The sequence below is a fragment of the Cynocephalus volans genome, chromosome 3, assembly GCF_027409185.1.
Source record: "Cynocephalus volans isolate mCynVol1 chromosome 3, mCynVol1.pri, whole genome shotgun sequence".
NCBI classification, from domain to species: Eukaryota; Metazoa; Chordata; class Mammalia; order Dermoptera; family Cynocephalidae; genus Cynocephalus; species Cynocephalus volans.
The window spans coordinates 95,137,219-95,153,583 of NC_084462.1; the positions used below are offsets into that span (position 1 = coordinate 95,137,219).

The 16,365-nt window shown below is 40.0% G+C and overlaps 1 protein-coding gene across 7 annotated transcripts in view; it reads left to right on the forward strand.

Annotated features, from left to right (window-relative positions):
• Positions 1-16,365, forward strand: part of VPS39 (VPS39 subunit of HOPS complex) — a 38,903-nt gene that overhangs the window by 5,370 nt on the left and 17,168 nt on the right. For 4 of the 7 annotated variants that reach the window (XR_010022908.1, XR_010022907.1, XM_063089867.1 and 1 more), the window contains exons 2-10: positions 2,193-2,258; positions 6,865-6,929; positions 7,225-7,267; positions 8,632-8,726; positions 9,796-9,894; positions 10,408-10,500; positions 12,517-12,700; positions 13,587-13,707; positions 13,816-13,936. Coding sequence is in view for 5 of the 7 variants with exons in the window: in XM_063089867.1 (XP_062945937.1) it covers positions 2,193-2,258; positions 6,865-6,929; positions 7,225-7,267; positions 8,632-8,726; positions 9,796-9,894; positions 10,408-10,500; positions 12,517-12,700; positions 13,587-13,707; positions 13,816-13,936 (887 nt within the window). In the remaining 2 variants the exon portion in view is untranslated. Of the gene's footprint in view, positions 1-2,192; positions 2,259-6,864; positions 6,930-7,224; positions 7,268-8,631; positions 8,727-8,800; positions 8,891-9,795; positions 9,895-10,407; positions 10,501-12,516; positions 12,701-13,586; positions 13,708-13,815; positions 13,937-16,365 lie in introns of those variants that run through there. The other 3 variants (XM_063089871.1, XM_063089868.1, XM_063089872.1) reach the window with 3 other exon arrangements.

Sequence of the window (16,365 nt, forward strand, 5' to 3'; positions counted from 1 at the left end):
ATGTGGATTCTGACCTGTTTTTATAAATATAACTACTGCCTTTCAGATAGTCTCTGGCCAACACCCATTCTTTTGACATGGGATGCCTTAGTAAGTGCATCACAGCATGTGATAAAAAGTCAGACAGATGGGGTTGGAATCCTGACTCTGTCACTTGCTACATGTATTACTTGGGACAAGTTTTGTATCCCCTAGGCATTAACTTCCTCATCTTTAAAATGGGGTTGAAAAAATAGAACCTACTTCATAGGATAGTTGTGAGGATTAGAGAAATAACACATGATATGTGCTTAACAGTTCCTGGAACACACACATACTCAATAAAGTTTATCTATTTGTATCATTATCCAATATTTTATTTTATGGAGGATAAAGACAGTTTATGCAGAAAATGAGTGACCTTTATATTATAACATCAAAAAGGTGAGGAATGGGCTGGCTGGTTAGCTCAGTTGGTTAGAGCATTGTGCTGACAATACCAAGGTTTAGGATTCGATTCCTGTACCAGCTGGCTGGCAAAAAAAAAAAATGCTGAGGAAGTATCCATACATTCTTAATTTCCCTGAACGATATAATGTGGATCTGTCAGGGTAATTATTTAAACCCTTTCTGAACCTCTTTAATTTTAGCCTAGACCACTCCCTTCCAAAATGTAGTCCTTGAACCAATAGCATTAGCATCACCTGGGAACTTGTTAGAAATGAAAATTCCTGGGCCCACTTCTAGACCTACTGAATCAGAAACTCTGGGGATAGAGTCTAGTAATCTGTGTTTTAGCAAACTCTCAAATAATTCTGATATACACTAAAGTTAAAGAACCACTGGCCTAGACTATCTTTTTTTTTTTAAATAAGAGCTTTTTTGAGATTTAATTTATATCCATACAATTTATCCACTTAAAGTGTACAATTTAATGGTTTTTAGTACATTCTTAGAGTTCGGCAAGTATGTATCACCACAATTTTGGAACATCACCCACAAAAGAAACCCAGTACCCTTTAGTATTCACTCCCCATTTTCCCCAAGCCCACTATCCCTAGGCAACCACTAATCTTTCTCTCTATATGGATTTGCCTATTCAGGACATTTCATATAAATGGAATCATGTGGCCTTCTGTGTCTGGCTTCTTTCATTTTGCGTAATGTTTTCAGGTTCATCCATGCTATAGCATGTATCAGTACTTCCTTTTAATGGCTGGCTAATACTCCATTGTGTGGATATCCGTTCATCAGTTGGTGGACATTTGGGTTGTTTCCACCTTTTAGCTATTACAAATAATGCTGCTATGAGCATTTGTGTACAAGTTTTTGTGTGGACATGTGTTTTCAGTTCTGTTGGGTATATACCCAGGAGTGGAAATGCCAGGTCATAGGGTAGCTCTATGTTTAACCTTTTGAGGAGCTGCCAGACTATTTTCCAAAGCAGCTGTACCATTGTACATTCCTGGCAGCAATGTAAGAGGGTTCCAGTTTCTTTACACTCTCGTCAATACTTGTTATTATCTGCTAGACCATCTTTTGAGATAATGAGTTTTGTAAGCTTATTATACTATGGCATTTATTTTCCCCAAAGTAAAATCATTAAACCTTCAAAGGATTCCTCTTAGCTATTATTTCTGAGATTGGATACCTATTTCATGATTTTATAAACTTCCATCACATCACTTTTAGCTGAACTAAAAAATATATATCTATATCTTAATAAAAGTAAAATATGTATCTTAATTAAAATATGTAAATAATAAAAAATAAAAACCTTAATCTTATTATCTTAATAAAAAGCCCTTTTATCTTTTTGGTCAGTTATTTCAAAACAATGAGGCAGGGACATTTTTTATCCTCTAATATATCTAGCCTAGTAATTGTTCAATAAATATTTTTTGGTTGGTTGATTCTCCTTATCATTTTTGTTTGTTTGTTTGTGTTTTGGCAGCTGGTCGGTAAGGGGATTCAAACCCGTGACCTAGGTGTTACAAGGTGGCCCTCTAACCAACGGAGCTAACTGACCAGACTCAGATTGGTTGATTCTCAAACATTAATTGAATATAAACATTCCTTAACTTTGCAAAAAGCCTACATCAAAAGCAACTCATTTTCTTGACTCTTTGATTTCTGATTACAAGCCCCAGCTAAAGAAATACAGTTTTACTGAAGCTGATTGACAGCTTTCTCACAGCTCTTTTCTTTTTCAGAGGAATGGCTTCTTGTTGGTACCAAACAAGGACATCTTCTTCTCTATAGGATTCGGAAGGACGTTGGTAAGTGGTAAACTTTCCAGAACTTAGAAAGAGATGACTTATTGCTCGTGCAAAAAAAGTGTTTTGATAGTCAACTAGCATACTGTGAAATTGATGATTCCTGGACCATTAAAAGAGTGACTGGTGTTTGGAGGGAGCACAGTAGGAAAATGGGGAGAAATCTGTGAGAAACTCCTGGGTTTTTTGTTTGCTTTTTTTCCCCCCATATTTCCCTACTCCCATCTGGGAGGTAGGGTTGAGTGTTCCTCCCCTCCTCACTTCTTGGAGACTCACTACCAGTAATAAGAAATGTTACTGATGAGAATAAGATTTCTGTATAAATGGTGTGGTGGTAAGAAAAAAAATTAGGAACCATTGATTTAAAAGGTCTTGTTAATTTATGAGGGGTAGACTAGGAAGAGAGGACCCGGGTTTGTATCCAGTTTTACTTCTCCCTGGCCATATGACTGTGAGCAGGTCCTTTCCAACGTCAGTTTTCTCTTCTATAAACTGTCTGTCTGTCTTACAAAGTTGTTAGGGGCAGATACAGCAATAGGCTTGAAAGGACTTTGAAAACTAAAGCCCTAATCAAATGTGACTTTGTTGATAATGATAGTGTAGAATAATAACAAAAAGTATTTAAAATTTATTCTATTAAAGAGTATCTTCTGTTGGGGAAAAAGTACTTCTCTCCCTTCTCTTAATTTTATCTCTATGTTCTCTTTATGGAAAATAGGTGTGTTGGGATATTATGCCTTAGAGCCACAGCCTATAGAAATTTGCTGTTAATACTAGAGTAGGTTGAACCAAATTGTCATTATTCAATCATATTAGACCTACAAAAACAGCAATTTCATAGCTTTCAACCTAATATTTTCTTAGTAAATAGCTTAATAAGATTAGAAATAGAGCCCGCTCTTTGGAACCTGGAGCAAGGGTAACATTGGGAAAAAAGAGTATCTTATTGGTATATTAGGGAAAGAGGAAGGCACCCTGGGCAGGTTCTGCAGTGGGGTAAGAAGAGAAACCAGAGAGCTAAACAGAGAATATATTTCATTTCTAAGTTTTTCAACTTTCCTTTAAATAAAGGGTCAGCAAACTTATTCCAAAAAGCCCTAAACAGTATACATTTTAGGCCTTGCAGGCCAGAAGAGCTCTGTCATTGTAACATGAAAGCAGCCATAGACAACATGTAAATAACTGGATGTGGCTGTGTTTCAGTAAAACTTTGTTTACAGAAAAACATGGAAGGCTAGATTTGGCCCATGGGCAGTATTTTGCTGATCCTTGCTGTGTTTAGTTCTGAGAGCCAGAATATTTGCATTCTGTGACATCTACCTGGTCTATAACTTTAAAATTAAGCTTGGACCTTAATTTCCCCATAGATAATTTGAATAGCAGTACTAATCTACATTAGACAATGACAGTTAGGAAATCAAACTCTGATTTGAAACTTCATTTTAAGAAACTTCACTTCTCCCTATACCCTTAGAGAATAGTTTAGTTCTGGCCCAACTCTGGCCTGGTGTGGCCAGAAATAGACCTGGGCCTCTGTGAATGAGCCCCAGGACTACTTTGATTTCTAGATGTAAGATATTCCAAACCTAGATAGGGCTGCCACTAGACTATCTTTTTGAGGAAAGGGAGGGTGTAATAAGGTGTTGGGGAAAGTCTGGGGTTAGGGGGTCTGGGCTTTAATCTGATCTGAGCCATTACCCTTGAGCTCAAAAAACATCTCTAGGCTTCATTCTACTCTTATCTTAAACAGAGGGGTTAGATTAGTTCACATCTAAGGCTCTAACCCCTCTGTTTAAGATAAGAGTAGAAGAGGTTTGTGTCAGTGGTGCTGTCACCCTAGAGTAGCAGCTCTGAAAGTGTGATCTCTAGACCCCTGGGGGCCCCCAAGATCCTTTCAGAGGATCCACAAGGCCAAAACTAAGTTCACAGAAACACTAAAACATTATTTGTTTTTTTCACTATATTGACATTTACAATGATGGCACAAAAATAATTGTAACTAAAACTGCTAGCTCCTAAGCACAAGTCAAAACAATGATACCAAACTGTGCTGGTAGTTATTATATAATTCTCACCATACGTTCACAATGAGTTTTATTTTTTAAAGCTAGTTCACTTAAGAATATTCTTGGTGAGGCAGTAAAAATGATTAATTTTGTTGTATTTTGACCTCTGGTAACACAGCTTTTTAATAATCTCTTGTGGGGGGTGGCCAGTTAGCTCAGGTGGTTAGAGTACCACTTTGTAACAGCAGGGTGAAGGGTTCAGATCCCCTTACCAGCCAGCCGTCAAAAATAAACAAACAATAAAAGCAAAAAATCCAAATAAGAAAAATGTAATAATCTCCTGTGATATAATAGGAAGTACACCTAAATCACTTCTGCTGTGTGCCAGGGTACAAAGGCCGATGGCTATCTCGAGAAAAGTACTCATGCATTATTTGAGTTATGAGTTGAACTGGGCACAGAGTATCATTTTTGCTTGAAAGAATGACTGACAGACTATGGTTTTTCAGATCATTTGTGTATTTGGTAGATTGATTTTCAAAATGAACAAAGGGAATCTGTTACTTCAAAGAAAATGACTGGCACTATTTTTCATGAAGATAAAGTTAGAATTTTCAAGAGAAAATTGGAATTGTGGAAAACTTGTATCCCCCACCCCATGAACTTGACAGCTTCTCACTATTTAAAGATTTTTTTAATAAGGTTGGGGTTGATAATAATGATCGTGATTTCTTTTTTAATGTCCTGTAATGAAATGTGTTAACATTTAGAAAATCTGCATAACTCATTGAACCAATATTTCCCAGATGAACAATCATAAAGTTTCTAAATCATGTGTTAGTAAACAATCCATTCAAAGTGTGAGATATAAATTAATGGATTTTAATGTTACAGAATATGAAAAGTTCATTGTTAGGTTTGAGATTCCAAGAAACTCTTTGCCAAGTTTTGCTATAATATCGAAGAAGATCCGCAATTATCTGAAAAAGCTATTTATACTTCTCATTTTTCCAACTATATTTCCATGTGAGGACAGATTTTTGTCATATACTACAATATCAAAACAGATTAAATGCAAAAGCAGAGGTGAGAGTCCAGCTGTCTTCTATTAAGACAGACATTAAAGAGGTTTGCAAAAATATAAAACAATGCATTTTGTTGTTGTTTTGGAAAAATAGTTATCTTGCATTAAAATATGTTATTTATGTTAACATGTAATGTAATGGGCTTACTACTGTTATTTTTAAATGAGTTAATAAATATATACTTTTTAAATTTCTCAATTTTAATTTCTAATGTGGTAAACATTTATAGATATAACCCACATAAAAGTTCATTGGATTCCCCAGTAATTTTTCAGATTATGAAGGGGTCCTGAGAACAAAAAGTTTGAGAGTCTCTGCCTTAGAGAATTCTGCTTGTAAAGAGAATTATTGAACATAATTATAAGGTCCTTTTCAAAACCACAGACCTCCTTATCAAGGAAGAAGTAGCTGAATTGTTTTTTTCTTATGAAATGTGACAGCAGCATACCAGGACATGTTCCTGAATCTCCCTGCAACTTTAGGGCCTTTTCATCTCCTCTGCTGAGGGTCACATGGAGGATGTAAGAGTGGCTTTGGTGGTATGGGTCCTTGTGGCGTCCTCAAAGGGTTTCCACTGCCTTCCAGAAGGCAAGGGTACAGCCAGCTGTAGGGAGCAGCTGGCTCAGCAATGTGAGCATCTTCTCCATGAAGTAGAAGGCAGGTAGCAGGGTGTGGGCTCAGAGCATAAGCTTTTGAATAAGCTTGCTGCTAGGCTCTGTCTCTCACTGGCTGCTACCTAACTGCTTGACACATCAGGTCCTTCAAATACGAACTTGAAATAATAATACCTACTTCTTGGAAGTACTTGTGAGGTCACAAAAAATATATATGTAAATTTTTTAACCCAAAACCTGGTACCTAGTTATTGCTTAATGATAGCTGCTGTTATTATAATAAATATTCTCTTTTCGACTTTTTGGTTTCTTTTGAGGCTGAATATTTTTGTCATCCCCAGGAAGGCTGAAATCACATGTTTTTATGGTGTATAACTTTTCCCCCTTTTTAGCAACAGTGCCACCAGATGTAGCATCACCTGAAAGTGGCAGTAAGTGTAGATGCATTAAAGTGCTTTTGCCGTGGAGATGGTGTTAAGTGTTTGCTCTGTCCCCATGATACAGGACAGAGGATAGCTCCTGGAAATTTGCTGGTCTAGTGCTAAGGGTGCTTTGGGCTGGGTTTATTGCTTGGGCTTTTATATTTGACTATAACTTTTTACACTCTTCCCTGTGAAACACTTTGCCAAGGTACTTATTTTGTAGGGTAAAGTCTTCAGACTCACAAGGACCTTGCAGCTTCAGTAAACTTTGTGTGATCATTTCTGCTGATGGCAAGTGAAGGTACATGAAACCATCTGTTCTGAAATTGGAGTTAAGAACACCTTCCTATGCTCAGTAAAGGCAGCTGGCTATTTCAGATCTCTGTCTTTTTGGAATTTTAAGACTTATGTAGGAGAACAGTATGGAGCAGCATTGTTGTTGTAGTTGTTTGGAACAGTGAATGTTTATTTCTTTTGCGTAGGTTGCAACAGGTTTGAAGTGACACTAGAGAAATCCAATAAGAATTTCTCCAAAAAGATTCAGCAGGTAGGCAGTGATGGTGTTACTACAATAATATTTAACTTATATGAAACCCTGCCAAAGCTAGATCTTTGGTAATGTTATTTATCTGTTCACTCTATCCTTCCATTTATGCAGGGATCTCTGCCCATATAGCATGTGTCTGAGATCCTTTTTCACAAACAGAATTGTGATTGCACGTGAAAATAAGTCAGATCCCTGAAACTGGTCTTTAGTCCCTTTTTAGTACTGTTGTTAAATGAATGTTTGCTAAACCTTGTCAGAAATGTTTAATTGGGTCTAATGATTTGCTGTTTTCCAGATCCATGTGGTTTCCCAGTTTAAGATTCTGGTCAGCTTGTTAGGTAAGAAAAGGGGGTGCATTTGTATTTTATATGACAGAAAACAAAAGCTGTGACCTAACCTACCTTTTGTGGTTAATTTGGTAGTAGTTACTTAACAATGTACTGACATGTTCTAAAGCAGATATAGCAGGGTACCCAGGTAGTAAAGGCATCAGCATCCCCTATAAACTTAAACTCTGTTCTCCAAGGAGTCTCACTTCATTCATTTATTCATTCAGTCCATTTAATAATCAAATATTTATTGACCCCTACTCTGTGCAAAGCCTGGACTGGACATTGGGGATACTAAGTTCAGTGAAACATGGTTCTTATCTTTGATATTTATATTCTGATTATGAAGGCCAAAATAACAAAGTAATTATGATACAATGAGGTAAATTACAGTAGAAATTCATAAAAAGTGTTGTGGGAACTTACTAATAGGAGGGACTATCTGAGGGTACTTCAAAAAGTTCATGGAAAAATTGAATCAAAAGGTAATGCAAATCTCTCCATGAACTTTTTGAAATACCCTTGTATTGTCTAGAGGATGATTTGAATTTCGACAGGAAGAGAGAGGTAGGCAGAGCATTACAGGCAGAAGGAACAACTTGAGCAAAGGCCCTGAGATGTAGCAATACATGGAAAATAGTTCATTGTGGCCAGACTTGGTATATGTGGTGGATAGCGGTGAGATATCAGGTAAGAGACAGATCAGGGCAGACTGTTAAGGGCTTTGTTTGAAAAGCCATGGTTTCATGGAAGGCAGCCAGTGAATCCTTTTCTTGAAAAGCGTAGGGCTAGAAACTTGCTCACACTCTGCACTGCTCAGCCCAGGCCCAAATAGTAGAATCATTTTAAACTTAGATCCTAGGTCCACAGATAAACATTTAAGGTACCTAAATCTTCATACTAAAACTAGCTACGAGGCCCAGGTAAAGTTACTATTTTGCTTGCTTTGCTAGAAGAGAAATCCTTGCCAGGGGTTTTGTACAAAATTCACAAGGGATTTCCTTTTTCTGATTGGAGCCTCCTCATGTTAAGTAACTTTGAAAGCCATTTCTTTGATAAATACTGCATCACAAATTTCCAGACTTGAGAAGGACAGGGTATAAGAGTGCTTTGGAAGTGAAAGAGCTTTTTCACTCAAGTTGGCCCAAATTTTTAAGGAATAGAATATTCAAGTTCAGAAGATTGAGTGACCTCGTAAATGTTTTGTACTGGTAATAGCCCAGAATTAATCAGTGTTAGTGAGACTAAGGCACATCTTCAGCCAGCATCTGCCATTTGGTTCTTCTAGATGTTACAAAGTTACTTTTTTGTTTTGAAGGTGGCTATACTAGAGAATTGTATCATTTATAGTGGTTTTACCTCCTCCCAAACAGAAAATAACATTTATGTCCATGACCTCTTGACATTTCAACAAATCACCACAGTTTCAAAGGCAAAGGGAGCATCACTTTTCACATGTGACCTCCAGGTAAGTGTATGCAAGATGAAATTTGGCTTGTGCTCTTTAATCAATAGTCTTTCCTACATCATTCCTACCATTAGATGGGAAGAATGACATTGATGATCCAAACCCAGCAGAGACTCCACAGAGAATACTTGATTTTGGATGGCATTAGAGAAACTTCCCCCTTGGTATGTGGTGTGAAGTTGAAACGTTTGCATTCCCTGTGTGTGTGTTAGAGTGCCGGACATCTGTGTGGCAGGAGGCAACAAACCGAGGGTAAAAACACTTGTCATGGACAAACCATGAGAGGGAAAACAAGAGTGTAACAGTATCATGAACATAATTATAGAACAATAAATTGACTCTTGTTCTAAACAGATCACTGTGACCTTTGTCTTTAGGGAGTTTTCATTGTTCAAAGACTTCTCTTCTTATTTTTGCCAATTCATCATCTTTATATTCTTCAAAATCTGCCTCATCCCTCTGCTCAACTCTGATCACTATTAACTTTTATGGTCTCCATTGACGCTGCATTGTTTTATGCTTACAAATTTTCTTTTCCCCACTCCTTTATTGATTGATTGATTGGCGGCTGGCTGATATAGGATCCAAAACCTTGACAGTGGTGTTAAAAGGCTGTGCTGTAACCAACTAAGCTAACTGGCCAGCCTCCACTATTAAAGGATTGAAAGTGGACTTGCTGTCACTGGCACCTGCTGATCCCTGACCCAGCCTGTGTTGACAGCTATGAGTGAGAAACATTTAAGAAAAAAAAAAAGGAGGAAGCAGTTTTGTAGCGGAAGGCTTGCTCCTGGATTTTCCTCTCTGAATTGTGAACGTGCACGGTGCTTTGCTGGTGCTGGGGTCTTTGACTGGCAGCCCTTAGGGAGAAAGTACCCCTCAACCAATTGTTTCTGAATACATGCCAGAGACTGATGTTCTTTTGCTCAGTTTTTCTGGCAGCATGGCTTTATATTACAGGGGATTTTCAGATTAGTAGCCATTTCAAGGTAGAAATCTCTAATCTAGTTGTCACTCCTGGTGTGGAGTCATTGTATGCACATCTTCATTTGCCCTGGGTGTCTCTTCCCAGCACAAGGAGACCGGTGAGGAGGTGTTGCGGATGTGTGTGGCAGTGAAAAAGAAACTGCAGCTCTATTTCTGGAAGGACAGAGAATTTCATGAATTGCAGGTAAAGTCACTGCTGCCTCATCCATGGTTTGGGTGGGAGCTGCTGCTATTGTTGGCCCACAGCTTGAAAGACTCCTCTTCAGTTCTAGTGATATTCAGGACCCCAGTCCTGTAGTTCTCCCCAAATGAGTACTCTGGTATGAGGTACATGAGAGCTTGTTCTTCTCTACAGATTGGCTTATTTCTTTTTTAATTTTTTTGGCAGCTAACCTGTATGGGGATCTGAACCCATGACCTTGGTGTTATAAGGCTGCACTCTAACCAATGAAGCTAACAGGCCAGCCCCTAGATTGGTTTATTTCAAAGTGGGTTTTCAGCTTTTCCAAATGTACTTTGTCCAGTTCGTGAGTGACTTATATTTTTATTAAGGGTGGTTTTCTGGCCTCGTACTTATAGAATTGTGCTCAGATCAGGGTGAGGGTGATTTTGCAGAATGAAGGTGGAATAATATAGGAAGGTCATGATTTTTTTCTTTTAATGTGTTTTCAGTGAAGCTCTTGATCTCTTTCTTCAGGGGGACTTTAGTGTACCCGATGTGCCCAAGTCCATGGCATGGTGTGAAAATTCTATCTGTGTGGGTTTCAAGAGAGACTACTACCTAATAAGGGTAAAGCCATATTATTTTACAAATATCATCAGTTTACCTTGGGGAGATGATTATGTGCTTCTGAACTATTCAAGATACTACCATAAGTAGAGCTTTCAGGATTATGAGGTTTGTGATTGTTTGTATTTTTAGTTAATTTTCATGCTCTCAGCATTTTCCACAAATAAGGTGTCTGTGTAGCTTAAGCCAGTTAGAGTCAACTCTCAATTCCCTACATAATGAATTATCCACATCATAAATAATTATAATCATCTGTCCCAATAATTAGATAATCACCCTTAATAAGTAATTAGATAATTCCTAGGACAGATGATTAGGGCTGCCTGCCTCTGTCCAATAGCATTATTATGGACTGCTATCCTGAGGTTTCAATGCTTAGGAGTTCTAAATTAATTTTAGTATTAACATAAGTATTTTTAAGACTTTGAGTTTCCTGGCCCTGAAAACTATTAATGTATTTGTTTTTAAAATTATTCTCCCTGTTTTTTTTTTTCATTTCAAAAGTGTGTGCTTATTGTAGAAGACAAAATATACATAAGGAAATAAAGGAAGTGCAAATCATCCGTAATCCCCTACTCAGAAATAATCACTGTTAACATTTTAGCATATGGGCTTCCACCCTGTTTACAAAAATATCATATTACACACATTGTTTTATAACCTGCTTTTTCTCTTAACATAAGCGATAAATATGCATGTCATTGTTCTTTTTCTCCTATATACATGCTATATGTAGAAAAGATTGATATACCATTCATTTCATAGAATAATCTAAACCTCTTAACTTCACATACCTCTCATAATCCAGACTTGATAGTTCTAGGAGCTTTTCTCCCTACCTCCCACTTTCCTATCCCTCTATTGTGCAGGCCCTTTATTGTTTGTCTTATTAATATATTCGTTCCATTTTTATATAGTTGTAATATCCTAATTTTATCAGCATCAGAGCTGCAAACTCCTGGAGGAGTCACTGCTGTGCAACTAAATAGTAACCAGGCATATGGGTGCTGAGAAAAGTCTGCATAGGGTCGGGGGTTATGAAGTTGAAGTAGGGCTCTCTGTCCTCCGACCACTATGGAGGCTGCCATCACCTTGTTGAGGATGGAGTCTTCTGAGGTTGGGAAATCTTGCTTTAGGACCAGGCTGTTCAAAAATTATTTATTTATTTTCATATTGCAAAATTCATTCTTTTTGGTGTATAGTTCTGTGTTTTGACAAATGCCTAGAATTGTGTAACTAATACCACAATCAAGATTCAGAACAGTTCCCCAAAATTCCCTCAAATTGCCCCTTTGAAATCAGCCCTCCATTCTGCTACCATACCTCTGGTAACCACTGATCTATTCTTTATCTCTTATACTTTTGCCTTTTCCAGAATGTTTTATAAATGGGATCATACAGCATGTAGCCTTTTGAGTCTGGCTTTCACTTAGCATAATGCCTGAGATTCATTCGTGTTGTTGGGTGTGTATAGTTTATTATTTTTATGGCTGAATAGTACTCTGTGGTATGGATGTACCCCGGTTTGTTTATCCATTCATCAGTTGAAGGATAAAGTTCCTAATTTTTATCATTTATGAATACAGCTGCTATAAACATTTGCATATAGGTGTTTGTGTAAACATGAGTTTTCATTCCCTTGGGCAGATGCCTAGGAATGGAATTGCTGGGTCATATGGTAAGTGCATATGTAATTTTATAAGAAACTGACAAACAGAATGGCTGTACCATTTGCATTCCCACCAGCAGTGTGTGAGGGTTCCAGAGTGCTGCCTTCTTGCCAGTACCTGGCATTGTCAATTGCCAGGCTAGATGCCTTTCTCAGTGTTAAAGAAAAAGAAAACTAGTTTTACTTTGTGAGAAAGTTTGTCATAATGAACTCTATAATATGTCCTTATATCTAACAAGAAATATTATTGGCTTCTATAGGTTTTGGGTGTTATCTGTATTTTTCCAGGCTGTGTCCATGCCTCTGGCTAGGGGGTGCTAGGTAACTCACTTTGTGTCTTCCTGTAGGTGGATGGAAAGGGGTCCATCAAAGAGCTCTTTCCAACAGGAAAACAGCTGGAGCCCTTAGTTGCACCTCTGGCAGATGGAAAAGTGGCTGTGGGTCAGGATGATCTCACCGTGGTGCTGAATGAGGAGGGAATCTGCACACAGAAATGTGCCCTGAACTGGACAGACATACCAGTGGCCATGGGTGAGACCAACAGTAGCTGCTATTTCCCAGTTTGGGCTGGGGTTGTGTGCCATCCTGCAGAATGGAGTCCCATTCATAGCTTTAGCAGACTGGTTTACATTGTGTCGTTCACTCTCAGTTCCCCTTCTGATAAGCAGTGTTTTAGAGTGATTAAAAACGGTAGTCTAGTTTTGCAGGAAGCTGAGTTTTGCTTCAGAGGAGGGAGAATGGAAAACAGAAGTGTACATACTCTTTAGGATATGATTGTATACTGCCATTTTTGCTTCTTAGTTCCTTTTCTTCCACTCTCCTTTTAATGGTTTTATTGTATCCTCTGACAAATAGACTACATTTGGAAAGTAGTGGAAATTCCTTATTTATTCCTGTAGTACATGTAACTCAGTATTGAAGGGTTTTTGATGTGGTGGTGATGTTGCTATTGTTTTTGTAGCTTAGAGCCACAGATTGCATTCAGGTGTCTCTGTCCTACACATTCGGTATTTCTGTTCCTATGCCTGCCTTAGGCTCCCAGCTCTCTACAGTGGTATTGCCTGGAAGCAAATGACCACCCTCGTAGCATTTCATTTTTGGTCAGAAGAGAGATTTTGTGACTCATGAGAAAGGAGCAAGTGAAGGTTTTATTCAGTTTTTGGGGGGAAATAGGAGTGGGATAAGGTCACTCTCAGCAAAGCTGGATAAATCTTTTTGTGTCAGAAATTTCTCTTAGCATCACTCAGGCAAAGCAATTTTTTTTCTTTCTTTGTCAAAGTGTGGATCTTGGCTTAGTATTTGACTAGTGGACTTTTGGAAATTCATTTAAATGCGGCTTAGAATGAGCAACTGAAACACTCCACAAATCCAAAGCCTTCAACCAGTACCATAGCTCAACATGTTCTCTCTTGCACAGAGCACCAGCCTCCCTACATCATCGCAGTGTTGCCTCGATATGTGGAGATTCGAACATTTGAGCCAAGGCTTCTAGTCCAGAGCATTGAATTGCAAAGACCCCGTTTTATTACCTCGGGAGGGTAAGGAATTTCTTTTCTATGGCTGCCATATTATCCCAATTCTTTGACATCACCTGTGTTATCATAAAGACCGTGCTCTTTTGGTAATATTCTTACTCCTGCCTCCAGATCAAACATTATCTATGTAGCCAGCAATCATTTTGTTTGGAGACTCATTCCTGTCCCCATGGCAACCCAAATCCAACAGCTTCTCCAGGACAAGCAGTTTGAACTGGCTCTGCAGCTTGCAGTAAGTCTTGTTCCTGAGATTTGGGTGTGATTCTGCCTTCTCCATTGTTCTCAAAAGTAGGTGATTTTGGTTGAGATGTTCATATTTAGTTTGGTCTAGTAGAATAAGCACAGAACTGAAAGTCAGGAGGCTTGATTCAGGGTCTGACTGTACCATAAGATAGGTAACTCTAAGTGATTTTGCTTTTTCACTTTGCATATCTGTCAAATGTACAATGAATGTTAATTATAATAATAGTACCGTATAGAATTGATGGGAGAATAAAATAGTTTAATTGATATTGTATGGACTTGAAAAATTAAAGACAGTGCAAACATTAAAGTATAGTAACAGTCATAAATGTAATATTATAGTCTCATTCAGTGCAAAAACTAGAGGGCCCCTTAAAATTCCTTTCAACAGTAGACTCCTATGTTTGGGTAAATAGGCCTTCTTTAGATATTCTGAAACCACCTCAAGATGTTGCATTTAACCCGACTGCAGTCTTATTTTTTTAGATCTAATAGCCACTTTATTTTTATTTATTTATTTTTTAAATTTATTTTATTATTGAATCAAAATTGATTATACATATTTTGGAGGTTGAACATTGAGATATGTTGATTAAATCAGTATTACTAGCATATATTTTGCTACAAATCATAATTATTCTTTATGCCCCTTGTCCAACCTCTCCCCTTCCCCCATTCCCTCCTCCTCCACCCTCTAATTGCCCTAGATTTCTTCTCTCCTTCTGAAAGAATAATGGTTACTCTGTTAACTTGTTACCTAGATGATCTGTCCAATGCTGAGAGATGTGATCAGGTCCCCCAATATTATCATAGAGCAAATGCTTCTTCTGTCACTCTGAAATGGGTTTTGTGGAAAGAGACATCCTCTTCTTTTCTTTGTCTCTGCTGGTGACTCTTCTTATGTGAATGCACTCCAGTGGTTGGCGGACCATCTGCATGGTGGTTGTGGCGTCTAGCCGCTTTTGCAGCAGCCATGGTTATTGTGGTGACTGTGGTGGGCCACCCACGTGGGGGTGCTGTTTTTGGCATGCTCCTTGGCATTGGTGGTATGCCTGGTTGTGGGGTGTGTTTGGTCCCCTTCTCCTTGCCTTGGGTCCCCTGGCAGGCCCCAAGGTGCTGGCATGTTGTGCCTGGTTGTGGGAGAGAGGTCCAGTCCCCTTATCCATGCCCCAGGTCCCCGGGTGGGCTCCAAGATGCTGGCATGTTGTGCCTGGCTGTGGGAGGGCGGTCTGGTCCCCAACTCCATATCCTGGGTCCCTGGGTGGGCCCCAAAGCACTGGCTCAGTGTGCCTGGTTGTGGGAGGGTGGTCTGGTCCCCTTCTCCATGCCCCGGGACAGTGGGTGGGCCCCGAGGCGCTGGCTTGGTGTGCCTGGTTGTGGGAGAGAGGTCCAGTCCCCTTCTCCATGCCCCGGCTCCCCAGGTGGGCTCCGAGGTGCTGGCATGTTGTGCCTGGTTGTGGGGGCGTGGTCCAGTTCCCGACTCCGTACCCTGGGTCCCTGGGTGGGACCCAAGGCGCAGACTCAGTGTGCCTGGTTGTGGGAGGGTGGTCGGGTCCCCATCTCCATTCCCTGGGTCCCTGGGCGGGGCCCAAGGTGTTGGCATGGTGTGCCTGGTTGTGAGAGGCTGGTCTGTTCCCCTTCTCCATGTCCCGGGACCATGGGTGGGCCCCGAGGTGCTGGCTTGGTGTGCCTGGTTGTGGTAGAGAGGTCCAGTCCCCTTCTCCATGCCTTAGGTCCCTGGGTGGGCCCTGAAGCACTGGCGCATTGTGGCTGGTTGTGGGAGAGAGGACTGTTCCTCTTCTCCTTGCCTCAGGTCCCCAGGCAGGCCCTGAGGTGCTGGCTTGGTGTGCCTGGTTGTGGGAGGGGCATCCAGTCCTCTTCTCCATGCTTCAGGTCCCCAGGCTGGCCCCAATGCACTGGTGCAGTTTGCCTGGAAGTGGGATTGGGGTCCAGTCTCCAGATCCAAGCCTCTAGTTCCCAGGCAGGCCCCAAGGTGCTGGTGGTGTGCCTGGCCCAGAATTAATTTTTTGTCGTTTGCTTCTAACACAGGGGAGCTTCCTGTGGGAACCAGTACTTGAGCTGTGTGGTTGAGCTAAATTGCTACTTCGCTGCTGTTTCCCTAGGGAATGCTTTTTGTGCAGCTCAGGGTTTAATGGCTGACCTTATAGGTACTTCCGGCTCTCCAGAGACCCGGTGGATCTGTGTTCTGTAGAATCTCTGATCTGGGCCTGAGTTTTTTTTGTCAAACTGCACCCCATGCAATTCTGTATTCCTGACCAGTCTCCTCTGAGTGGTCCTGTGCTGATTGGGGGGCAGATCAGCTGTCCTTACCGTGCCCCAGTGTTCCCCTGGTGGGCCTGTCTCCCCCACCGCCCGTGCTCCAAACACTTCCCATGGGATGGGCCTTGCACCAGTCCC